The sequence below is a fragment of the Ctenopharyngodon idella genome, chromosome 13 (genome assembly GCF_019924925.1).
Source record: "Ctenopharyngodon idella isolate HZGC_01 chromosome 13, HZGC01, whole genome shotgun sequence".
Lineage (NCBI taxonomy): Eukaryota > Metazoa > Chordata > Actinopteri > Cypriniformes > Xenocyprididae > Ctenopharyngodon > Ctenopharyngodon idella.
Window position 1 is genome coordinate 20,871,816 of NC_067232.1, and position 13,385 is coordinate 20,885,200.

General features: G+C 36.3%; 1 protein-coding gene across 8 annotated transcripts in view; it reads left to right on the plus strand.

Annotated features, from left to right (window-relative positions):
• Nucleotides 1-13,385, plus strand: part of thada (THADA armadillo repeat containing) — a 109,596-nt gene that overhangs the window by 70,206 nt on the left and 26,005 nt on the right. For 5 of the 8 annotated variants that reach the window (XM_051916611.1, XM_051916612.1, XM_051916613.1 and 2 more), the window contains 3 exons: nucleotides 637-805; nucleotides 9,847-9,959; nucleotides 12,338-12,420. In XM_051916611.1, the coding sequence (XP_051772571.1) occupies nucleotides 637-805; nucleotides 9,847-9,959; nucleotides 12,338-12,420 (365 nt within the window). The remainder of the gene's footprint in view (nucleotides 1-636; nucleotides 806-9,846; nucleotides 9,960-12,337; nucleotides 12,421-13,385) is intronic. The other 3 variants (XR_007933163.1, XM_051916617.1, XM_051916615.1) reach the window with 3 other exon arrangements.

The window sequence follows — 13,385 nt, forward strand, 5'->3', positions numbered from 1 at the left end:
CAGTCAGATTTTCTTTTATTTAAAAAAAAAAAAAAAAAAAAAAATTAATTAATACTTTTATTCAGCAATTATGCATTAATTTTTAACTTTCTATTTATCAAAGAATCCTGGAAAATAATGGTTTCCACGAAAATATTAAACAACACAAAAACTGTTTTCAATGTTAATAATAATAAAAAGTTTCTTGAACACCAAAAAAGCATATTAGAATGATTTCTGAAGACTGAAGTAATGGCTGATGAAATTTTAGCTTTTCCATCACAAAAATAAATTACATTACAAAATATATTAAAAAAAGAAATGAGTTTTTTAAATTGAAATATTTCTCACAATACTGTTTTTACTGTATACAGATTGTACAGTACATGTGAACTCTTTCAATGCTATTTAAAAGCATCCCAGGAAGCTCCTCATGAAGTTGAAAGAATGAGTGTACACTGTTATAATCTAGGATGGTGACTCTCAAGAAGCAGCAATATGAGAAAGTTTAATTCCTAAAATACTTCTCACTCCTTCACCAGAACCCCCTCAAAATCTATTTCTTACCATGCCATGCAGTTACTAGTTGAAACGTTCATGAAGCAGTTGAAATATAATTATGAATCTGTTGTCCCTTGTATTGTGGTTTTCTTGTAGGTGTGGTCGCTCAGCAGTGTACCGCACACGTGAAATGGCAGCGAGAGCCCTGGTTCCTTTTGTTCTGGTGACCCAAGTTCCCTCCACTATCCAAACTCTACTGGAGGAGCTGCCTGAAGAACCTGGACCAGGAATCCAACAAAACCACATACATGGAACATTGCTTCAGGTGTGTGAATACTCCAATCACATGCTCTGTACAGCAATCAATTACGTTGTGTTACATTACATACGCAGCATCTACAAGAGTATAAATATTTGAGGGAAATATATATATATTTAAATCCATTTTAAATGATTTGTTATAAATTAGCTTTAAATTATCGAATATGCCATTTTCTGAAAGATGCTGATACCTGAATTATTCCCCTTTTAAACGATTAAAAACAATGTTTAATAATAGAAAAAACTTTTGTTAATACAACCAGCAAACAATGCTCCACAGCTCATTGATTCAGCATTTTCGCTAACCACCATGCTACGCTTCTGACATAATAGATATTATTTGATAGAATTGATAGACATGGAAAATTTGAACCCCAAAAGGAAATTCAAGTGATAAAACAGCATCAACATATAAACTAGAAGCTTAAGAGAGAATTGTAGATAGAGACAGTAAAATGTTGTAGTTTTGACACTAAAGACGCTTTCTGGGCATGAAACTTGAATTGTCCGTGAGCAAATGTGCGTGGAGAGAGAGACGGACATATCTGTAGATAAACGTTGGGATGAAGATGTGCTCGGGTAAGGGAAGAACTGGATTTGGTGTTCTCTCCCATCATGACAGTCATATATCTACCCAAAGCTCCTGCAGATGGGGAATTTGACTATGGTGAGGAATTATTGAGGTCCAAAGGGATTTTGTATGGGCATCCATCCATCCATCCATCCATCCATCCATCCATCCATCCATCCATCCATCCATCCATCCATCCATCCATCCATCCATCCATCCATCCATCCATCCATCCATCCATCCATCCATCCATCCATCCATCCATCCATCCATCCATCCATCCATCCATCCATCCATCCATCCATCGGTCATGCATAAAGGTTATTGCGTGACCTTTTCTGAGATCAGAACGCAAACAAACTATTATATAAATAAAAATAATACAATGTAATATAATATAATATAATATAAATAACATAAATAACAACCATACTTTAAAAAAAAAAATCATAAAAAAAAAATGTAAAATGTAGGACATAAATTGCACAAAAATCTTTTTTAAAATGTAGGACATAAATATAAATTATAAGCAAACAAATAAATAAATATACAGCAAACTGAAACACCTAAAATAGAAACATCACAGCAAACATAATAAGACCAATGGACAAGTAGCCTTAACTTTAAATGAAAACTTAAGTTTTTCAGAGGTCAGAACACAAACAAAATAAATATACATTGTGTAAAAACGAATAAATAAAATATATAGCAGCAAACTGAAACATTATGGACAATTAGGCTATAACTGACTTACCATCACTATATTTTTTTTTTTTCTTTTTTCTGTGAATTACCTTTTCTTGTCAACAAGCAGACAAATGTTGAGCACTGAGAAGAGACTTTATTTCAAAAAAATTTAAAAATCATACTGACCCCAAACATTTGAAAGGTAGTGATATTTTCATATGTACGCAATTTTTTGTTTGTATATTTTTATTTATAAAATTTATTGGTAACACTGTTTCGATAGTCCACTTTAGACATTCTAGTAAGTAACTTTGCAACTACATGTCAACTAACTCTCTTTAGAGTATTAGACTGTCTACTTATTATCTGCTAACATTTTATTTTGATTGTCCCCAACAGACATTCTACTGACTATAAGTAAGTTTGTAACTACATGTCAACTTATTACTTGAACTCTAACACCTAATCCTTACATAACACTCTACTAACAGTCTACTACAGTCTGTTAATACTCTAATGAGAGTTAGTTGACATGTAGTTGCAAAGTTACTTTATTTTTTTTAATTATTACAAAAAAATGCACAGTCCCCTTTTGATTTGATTCTATTTGCACTGTAAAAGACCAAGCATATTTAAAAAAATAAATAAATAAAAAGAGAATTACATATACTATGAAAGAGATATCAAAAGAAAGGGAAATGGATAGTGAAATGGCTCTTTATTTTCCTGTATTTAACCATGTTGTTTTCGATTCACTGTTTCACAGTGACTCTCTCTTGACTCTTTGAATATGGAAATTCTGGATGTTTGTGTGTATGACTAGATTAGAAACAGATAATGTTTCTATGCACATCTTGTCTGTGTGATGGGGAACTGTGTGTGTGTGTGGGGGGGTGGTTTATGGTGTGAAGTATGTTCAGATCAGCTAGTGATAACTTAACATTTTCATCGTAGAACTGCCCTCATTTTGCTATCTGATGAGAATACCTGAGCTGCATGCAGGAGTGGTGTACGTGTGTACCACAGCATCAGCTAAGAGATGGATAAAGATGGCACTGCCTATGCATGGCTTTGTTTTTGTGTCTCTGTTCGTTATAAAATCTTTTACGGCAAAGTTCACCCAAAAATTAAAAATTTATCATAATTTACTCACCCTCATAACACATTTTCAGAATTATAATTTTTGGGTGAACTACACCTTTAAACTGAGTATTTTATGTGCTGTGAGAGTGGCAAAAATAAATACAACATTCTAGACCTTGCTTATAAGTTTGTTTGTTTGTTTTTTTCCTCTAGAAAATGCGAATGGGACTTGCAAAACAGTCAGTGGTTTCTAGGCTATTGTTAGGTGGTTGGTATGGTGTTTAAGATGTTTATTAGGCGGTTTCATCATGACAAACATAGCTGGTTGCCTAAACTGCTTAGACTAGTCTTACGATAGTCATTGCGTCAGAGTATGCGATTTTGACTGCTAAGTTCTTGACAAGAAACATGTCAGACTACACGTTATTTTCTGACCAATCATCACTTGCCGTCTTTAGCAACGTGCGTGATGTGATTGAGAAGGCAGAACTAGCTACTGACTTCTGGAAACAGAAGTGTAAACTAAAATATTAGCTTAATGCTAATTCCAATACTCACCGGGTTGCTGAAGCACCTCTGCTATTGCTTGCCAGCATTTATCTTTTGTCACTCTGTCATGGTAGTCCCTCGAGGAAACATTATAAAGGCAGGAGTATTGTTGCTATAGCTCCAAAAACCTTTCCTCCATTGCATAATTCCACCTAGGAGCACTATTACCATCCTCTCGAAAGCGGTGTATGGAAGCTTCTGTGCTCCTATTGGTCAAAGTCACAGATGTGACAGAACCCATTGTGGAGGACCAAACAAAAAAAAAAAAAAAACTGTCGGGACATTGTGAAGTGTCACAGGCACGGCAGTGGTTGTCATCCACTATAGCTACATCCGAAAAATTAAAAATGCTGCCTTCAGAGGATGCATTCCAAGGTAGGAAGGCACCAAGGCACATCCCAATCCAATGTTGCCTTGACTTCCTTTCTTCTGAGATACACTATATTGCCAAAAGTATTGGGACACGCATGCTGAGGCGCACAGTGCACAGAAGTCGCCAACTTTCTGCAGAGTCAATAGCTACAGACCTCCAAACTTCGTGTGGCCTTCAAGATTAGCTCAAGAACAGTACGTACAGAGCTTCGTGGAATGAGTTTCCATGGCCGAGCAACTGCATCCAAGCCTTACATCACCAAGTGCAATGCAAAGCGTCGGATGCAGTGGTGTAAAGAACGAGACATGTTCTCTGGCGTAACAAATCACGCTTCTCTGTCTGGCAATCTGATGGACGAGTCTTGGTTTGGCGGTCGCCAGGAGAACGGTACTTGCCTGACTGCATTGTGCCAAGTGTAAAGTTTGGTGGAGGGGGGATTATGGTGTGGGGTTTTTTTTTTTCAGGGGTTGGGCTTGACCCCTTAGTTACAGTGAAAGGAACTCTTAATGCTTCAGCATACCAAGACATTTTGAACAATTTCATGCTCCCAACTTTGTGGGAACAGTTTGAGGATGGCCCCTTCCTGTTCCAACATGACTGCACACTAGTGCACAAAGCAAGGTCCATAAAGACATGGATGAGCGAGTTTGGTGTGGAGGAGCTTGACTGGCCTGCACGGAGTCCTTACCTCAACCCGATAGAACACCTTTGGGATGAATTAGAGTGGAGACTGTGAGCCAGGCCTTCTCGTCCAACATCAGTGCCTGACCTCACAAATGCAGTTCTAAAAGAATAGTCAAAAATTCCCATAAACACAGTCCTAAACCTTGTGGAAAGCCTTCCCAGTAGAGTTGAAGCTGTTATAGCTGCAAAGGGTGGGCCAACTCCATATTAAACCCTACGGACTAAGAATGGGATGTCATTAAAGTTCATGTGTACGTAAAGGCAGGCGTCCCAAAACTTTTGGCAATATAGTGTACCTTCATCTGATCGATTTATCAAGGCAGCTTAAATGTATCCTTTGCTGCCTTTGATATTCCACAATCCTGTGCTTTCCATTCTGTGACAGTGGAGCTAAAAAAATAAATAAATATGCCATCTGAAAGTTGCAGTTGGTGTTCAGTTTGTGTTAATGTACATTTTTGACCAACATTTTGCATTTCTGATGTCATTTCCAGCGAGAAATTACTATTACAGTAATTAAATGTTCGCTTAGTTATCACCAAGGCTCTCTATTTTGCTGTAGATCATTAAACCATTACGCTGCCTCAGAAGTCCATCTGAAATCAGTTTCGTGAGGCACCTTCATGTGCAAATGCTGCCTACAAAGTAATTGCCTGATAAGGCAGAGAGGCAACAACTCAGCTGCCTACTTTTTCAGACGCAGCCTAGGACAAACTATACGAGAGAAAACAATCGATTCTTGCGTCCCGTTGTCGTTTATGAATCACCATGACACCCTTTGTCAAACAGATCGTGCCAAAATCAGATTGATATTGTGTAGTCTGAACCCATCATAGGACTGATCATAACTTTACTTAAAATAGATTATTCAAATTTGAGTCAAAGAGCCATTTTCCCAAGTTTCTGTTGATATTCTAGCTTTTAGATATCACCCACCAAAAAAGTCTAATCACAATTTGAGGTGTAAACCATCTCTATAGTACAAAATTCATACTTTCCTTTGGACATTGCTGACCATAAGCAAATGTTACAGTGTGTTTGTTTAAACAGAAAACAGATATGGCAGGAGAAAGTGAAATGCAAAAAAAAAAAAAAAAAAAAAAAAAGTGTGTGGGTGGGAGAAAAACAGGTTTCAGATGTTGCTGTCTAGGGCCTGAATTAAAGACTTTTTGTTTTCTGTTGAGTCGGATGTGTGTAAGCCTACATAAAAATAGCTTCACTGTATGTACACACTGTATAGACAACGCACCCACAAACCTTGATTTGCATTACAGAGTGTTGATACCAGGATGAAATGAAGAAGTATGTCGGCACAATGTTTCAAAGTGCCATTTTGATTACAAAACCAGCTCTGCTGAGTAAAACGCTTGAACCCTGCAGAGTTCACCTAAAAATCCCTGTTGACACAACTCACTGGTTTCCTTTTAGAAGCCGGCTAACGAGGGAAACAGATTGAGCAGCACTAACCTAATCTGACACCTCGGCAACAGCTTCTTTTTTGCAAAAAGTCCTAGGTAACATCCAGGTTCCACAGGGAAATTAATCCACTGTGTTTTGAAAACAGTAAATCAGATCAGCAGACATACTGCACTCAATGTGGGTCTTCCATGCACGCACACATAGTGTGTTGTATACTGATTCAGCCCTTAACCATTGTCCTAAAATTGTGTGCATGTTTTTTGTTGTTGTTGTTTTTAACTGAGAGCAGTTCAATATCTATTTATTTATTTGTTCCTTAAGGAAAGCAGTCCCAGTCTTATTTTATTTTATTTTATTTTATTTTATTTTATTTTATTTTATTTTATTTTTATTTATTTATTTATTTATTTATTTATTTACTTACTTTTATTTTAAATGGAGAACAGCCCGATTACTCATTTCATTTTTTCCCTCCCCTCTTTGGTGACAAAGAAAATTAACTTAAATGAGAAATGAGATTTTAAAATGTCAACTAATAATATAAGTGCAATTAAATGTTCATTAATATAAAGACATCAGACAGAGGTGTATTGGTAATACTTTACAATAAGGTCTCATTTTATTAACATTAGTTAATATATTAATTAACATGAACTAGCCATGAGCAATACGTTTGTTACTGGGTTTGTTCATCCAAATCCAGCTGTTCATTGTTTGTTCATGTTTGTTCAGAGTGCATTAACTAATGTTAACAAATACAACTCTTGATTTTAATAATGTATTAGTTAATGTTGGAATTAACATTAACAAAGGTTAATAAATGCTGTAGAAATGCAGTTCATTATTAGTTCATGTTAACTAATTTAGTTAACTAATTAACCTTATTGTAAAGTGTTACTGGTGTATTTGTGTAATGGTGCTCTTTTCTTGCAAACCAAAAAAAAAAAAAAAAACAGAAAAAAAAAAAAGCGAATATGCATATTTTTGTGCTAGTAGCTCCAACCACAGTGAGACCTCATTGGTGTAAAATACCACTGTGCAAAACTGTATATTAAACATTTTGGGTATGTCCTGATTTGCTATGAGAGTATTACATCTTGCAAGATTTTTGTTTTCAGTGTTAACAAGCAAATTATTTGTCACAGGAAAATTGTATCATCCCACCTGGTTAGGACATGTTGTCATTTTGTTTGTGTTGTTCCTCCTCTGTTGTGCATTGCTGCCAAAGGTCTGGATTTAGTGATCACTTCAATCGGCCTTGAAACACCCACTCACACAAGAATTGTTTCTTCGGTAAGGAAAAGCCTATAAAAAATCGTCAAACTGATGAGACAAATTAGCTTAATTAGATTCAGATTGTGTCCAGACTTTCCAAATCTTCTCATAAAAGCGTCCGCCCACAGGTTGGCTTTTAAAACATTTCCTTGAAGTCTTATTTGACAGTCGACTCAATGGCCTTAGTGTGTCAAAGGTCAGCATCTAGCACTGCATTCAGGCCGTATGCTGGTGTTTGTTTGTGCATGTTTCTTTTCTAAATGTGTGCACGGCTCTCTGTACGCTGAATTATGGACCTCTATGGGGTGTTTATTTTTGCCCTTAGCCACTGCCATCGGTTTGTGGTCGGTCACAAGTTGTGTAGTTCGTCACTATAAATATACACACTTTCCTTCGAGGGCGCAGAAGAGGCTGGCCGTCATGGGCCTTCCCACCCGACGGCACAAGCAGGCCTGGTCTAGATGTGTGGGATACAGGGTGTGGGCCGCTAGTGTCGGGGGGTGTCCGCAGCTTGAACGCCATGCCTGGTATTTCATGGTCAAACTTGTTTTTCCCTGTGCCTCTCCCTCCCGGAGCATAATGAGTGGCTTCCACATTGTGGCTGTAACCCAGTAAAGAGACTATTTCAGCCTTCTGTACAGTCTTTAGCCGGGCATGCATAGAGCCATCTACTATCCTTCATTTTATATCTCTATAGACTGTCATATGTAAGGAAAAATAAAACAATGTTAATTGAGCAAATAATTAAGAAAGAAGAACTTAGGAAGTAACAGTGTTTTTTTTCTGATTTCTGTCAGATATCTTTTAGATTAAGAAAGATGAACTAATGAAGAATCTGATCCATCATTCTAATTTGTCTGGTGTCTTTTCAATTGCTGTCTGATATCTGATTTCTCTGTGATTTATCTGTCTGATCCTTTTTGGTCTATATGTCTGATTCCTGATTCATCTGTCTGATGTCTTTTATGTTTCTGTCTTATCTCTCTCTGATTTCTTAAATCTGATACCTCTATGATTTATCTGTCTGATCTCTGATCAGATCTCTGTCTCATTTCTTTTTGGTCTCTGACGCCTCTGTATGATCTCTCTCTAATCTGTTTGATCCTTTAAGATTTATCTCTCTTTCTCTGAATTTTTTTATTTTTTTTATTTATTTATTTTTTTTTATGTCACTGTCTGATCTTTCTGATTTGTCTGAATTCTCTCTCTCTCTCTCTCTCTCTCTCTCTCTCTCTCTCTCTCTCTCTCTCTCTCTCTCTCTGATTTATCTAATCTCTTTGGTTGCTCTCTCTGGTCTCTTTCTCTCTTTTCTCTGACTGATCTCATTAATTCACGTCTGATCTCTCCATCTCTGATCTATGATCATAATTAAAGGCACAATATGTAATTTTCGCCGCTAGAGGTCGCCTATTCAAAACAAAGGCGTAGCTTGATGGCGCCGTGATTGAGCGCAGAATCATAGGAGATGTTGTCTTCACCTCACAGCCGGTGTAAAATAATCGATATGAGATTATTAATATTACCGTAGTATCAAGCAGAGCAGGGCCAAGTGGAGCGATTGCTAATGAGAGACGAGCGCGACACACAGCTGGAGAGCAGCGGAACTTTTATTATGCCACAATCGCAGCTTCCGCTTCTTCCGGTCAAGCGTACTTGGGTGCTGTTTACGCTAGATCGATATTAGAATATTATATTAATAAATGCTGGTTGGCTTTTGTTGTTAAATGGCATGCAATTCATTTTAAAACATATTAAATGACGGAGAGAATGCTGTATTACTGTTACTAAACATAAAGCTGCATCTGATTATACTATGTTACCCATGATAAAAACATGGTACTCAATTCAAATAATAGGCGTTAGACTAAACATGTTGAGCTTTATAACAATGATTAGTTTTCTGTCTAAAATGTATCCAAACAGTTGTTCCGTTGTCTAATAAAATGCATAATATATTAAAGCGTCTTTGGTGTTTCCATGGTTTCTACAAAATAAAACCAGAAATCGAGAGTAACACAGGTATGACGTCACTGATGGGCGACACACAGACACGATCCGTGTCCTGGTTAAAATTCCTTATTTTTCTGGATTTAAACATTCTTGGAAACATCTGGGATAATGTTAGTACACAAGTCAACAAAATATATAACACTGTTCTAGTGGTTTTTGGATATTTCAATCCAAAAATCCTACATGTTGTGCCTTTCAAGGAAAAAGTAAACAAGATAATAAAATACTTTAGATTGCAATGTCTGATCTCTCTAAAATCTTTCTGATCTGTTTATTTCACTATAGTCTGATGGCACTGATCTCTCTCTCTCTCTGTATAATTTTTCTTTATGAACATTCTATCTATTTCTCTCCAACTTATTCTCATAGTAAAAGTGTACCATCTCCTTCACAGGTTCTGTCATTGTTACGTTCCTACTTGGCGGACACACACAGACCCCAGTCAGAAAATAAGCAGGACTGTGACCTCTCCAGTGCCATTTTTCCACGGCTGTGGCTCGCTACAAGGTGGGTACTGTCAGGGTTATACATTGGTCTAAACTTTCATCATTTGCATATATATCAGCAAAAACAGTGTGCATACAAGAAATTTTGGTTCGGCTTTTGCTAATAACAATTTTTTTACAAAATAACATGACGACACATTGGTGAATAAATTGAGCTTTCTGTGTTTTGAGCTCCTGTTTCAAAGGCTGATCTCGTCTCACTGACCCAGTGCATGGACTGCAGCGCTGCAAGGGAGAGTGACATGGCCACATGCCGTTTGACCACTCTCACTCATCCATACTGATGTTTTATAACAAATTCCTTAATGAGCGAGAGAGATTTTGGAATAGGAATAGCGCTATGTTGTACGTTTCATTCATTGAGTAGTGTCCTAATCAGGGTTATTGTAGTTAACTAAAACTAAAATAAATTTAAATAAAATAAATTTAAATAAAATAAATTATTTAAAAAACAAAATCAGCTAGTTGGCACAGCAATGTTTCTAATTTTCATTTATTTTAACTTAATGTACTAAAATAACTTAAAGGGTTAGTTCATCCAAAAATGAAAATTCTGTCATTAATTACTCACCCTCATGGCGTTCCACACCCGTAAGATCTTTGTTCATCTTCGGAACACAAATTAAGATGTTTTGGTAACACTTTACAATAAGGTTCATTAGTTAAACATTAGTTAATGTATTAACTAACATAAACTAACCATGAGCAATACATTTGTTACTGTATTTACTAATCTTTGTTAACGTTAGTTAATGAAAATACAGTTGTTCATTGTTTGTTCATGTTAGTTCACAGTGCATTAACTAATGTTAACAAGATTTTAATAATTTATTAGTAAATGTTGAAACTAACATTAACAAAGATTAATAAATGCTGTATAAGTGCAGTTCATTATTAGTTCATGTTAACTAATGTAGTTAACTAATGTTAACTAATGAACCTTATTGTAAAGTGTTACCGATATTTTTCATAAAATCCGGTGGCTCAGTGAGGCCTCCATTGCCAGCAAGACTGACCTTTTAGAAGTTCAATCAAATAATGAGTCAAGAAGGAGATGAAATGCTGTAGTTTCTGATTCATTCCTAATACTGGAAAGGGAATGTTAAGTTGAGTGCATTTTGGGATACTGGGATACATTGTGCTCTTGTACATTGCACAATTGGCAGATGTATTAGGTTATCCAAGTTCTCCATGCATAGAGAAAATGTTCATACTGTGTACATACTGCATACTGCATTTCTAATAAGGCTAATATGGTAGTACACCATTCCAAACATATCCAATGAAGAGATTTAGGGAACATTTAGAAAGCTGGGATGAAACTGCCAGAAGAATGAAAGAGAAACTGGAGATGGAGGGATAAAGATAATGACAGAGATCCCAAACATCTGACCATATTTCCCCATAATCCTTAGCTTGGTAATTTGTTGAATTCTGAGTAATATTTTGTGTTTAAAGAGCAACAGAAGGACACAAAAAGATGAAGCCAGGCATTCAAAGAGAGGGAGAGTTTGTGTTATTAATATCTCAGTGATGAAATACTGACGTCAGCCCTGAACACTGGCCCTCTTGTTCTCGCCCATGCCCATGAGCGTTTGCTGTACACACACACATAACTGATTTACTCTTCCATATACTCACCCTTGTTTCTATCCACACACACATTCACCCTCTCCCACAAATGTTACCCCTGCAGTTGGTCTGAGATACAGGGCCCAGAATTCCCTTTGTGCCCATGGGCAGCACATGTGATGCTTTATCCTCAGCATCTACAATTAGTGTGAACTTAATTGCTCTCTATTGCAGTCAGGATACATTATCAGTCACTCTGACTATAACAGTGACTCAAAAGTGTTTTGACACATACGACCATTTCCATGCCTCTTGTTTTGATATCCCCCTTCTGGTCATTTATTTTTCATACGTTTTATCCACACTTCTGGTCAGACGGGATGCATTTCCCATTTTTGACAGTAGATGGTAATATAAGTTTTCCTACAGGCATAAAACATGCATTACATATCCGTCTGAGACGAACCGTAATTGGATTAATATTATTTGGCTGAAATAAGTTCATATACCTCATGGGGCCTATAAATTGGATAAATAAATTTATAATCATTAAGTTAATTGTTAAATTAGTTAATTGCATTTTGTGTGAATTATACTTTCTGCATTTGCCTTAATTTTTACTTTAAAATTTCAATAATGACATTCTCCTTAAAATATCCCCCCTCTGTTTTTTTGTTGTTTTTTTTTAAATCACACCCTGTGTATGTTACACTTGAAAAATAAAGTGTTGTTTCTGTACAAATGCAATGAAATGCTATGAAGTATAAAATTATCATCAACTTAATCTCTCTCACACACAATTGACAGGCAGAATCTGTGTCTGGTAACACGTGGTGCGTTTCTAGACCTGCTTGGCTGTCTTTGTGGTTGTATTCCAGTTCCTGTGTCAGGTAAGAGCTCAAAACAACATCTGTATCAAAATAAGTGTCATGTGCTTGTTTCCAAATGTACAACTTCCAGTCTAGTTTATAGACCAAGGAAATTCTTGAGAGTGTGTTATTTTGAGTGTGCTGTAGGCCTGTGGGTCTTTGATATAAGAAAAAAAAAACGCTAAACTATCTCTGACAGATGGCACAATTGTGCCCGTGTGACCCAGTTAAAAGGGGTGGCCCCTGCATGTTTGCCGGCCCCATGTGTCGCACACATGTGGGCATGGTGGCGGTGTTTATCATTTTAAAACAAGCATACTCTTACAGTCCCACCCGCCTGCCATCACTTACATAACAAACGATGGACGCACTCACACACACACACGCCTTGTGCTGTGCAGAGATTTATTTTTACACTCTGCCCTGTACTCTCAGTCTTAACACCCTCTTAATCTCTGTCTACCTTTCCTTTCATTTCTCTTAACATAAATTTTACTCTATCTCTATATTTCAAACTCTGTCTGGTGTTTTCCTCTGTCAGTTTAAGGAATTACCTATAAATAAAAACTGTCAACAGACTTTGTCAAAGCCATATGACTTACTTTGTACTAGATTAACACAAAAAGTGATGTTAGGCTGAATGTTCACACTGTTCTTTGCCATACTATGAAAGCAGATGACAAAAAAGTTGTCAAGTTAAAAAAATGACAAAAAAAAAAATAACAAGAAAAAAATCAACTGTAAAAGTAGTCTATATATAGATGTTATATGGCCAAGTTTTTGTCCTTTTGTAACTTGCGATTTATTTATTTATTTTTATTTTTTTTTTGAAATTTGTTTTGATTTCATTTTAATAACTGTAATGCAAAGAAAAATGTAATTTAAAATTTAAAAACTCATTCAAAGCAGCAATATGTATATCACAGCATATTTACTGTAATACATAAGCCCCAATGTATTATAGTTATGAGAATCACCATTAAGAT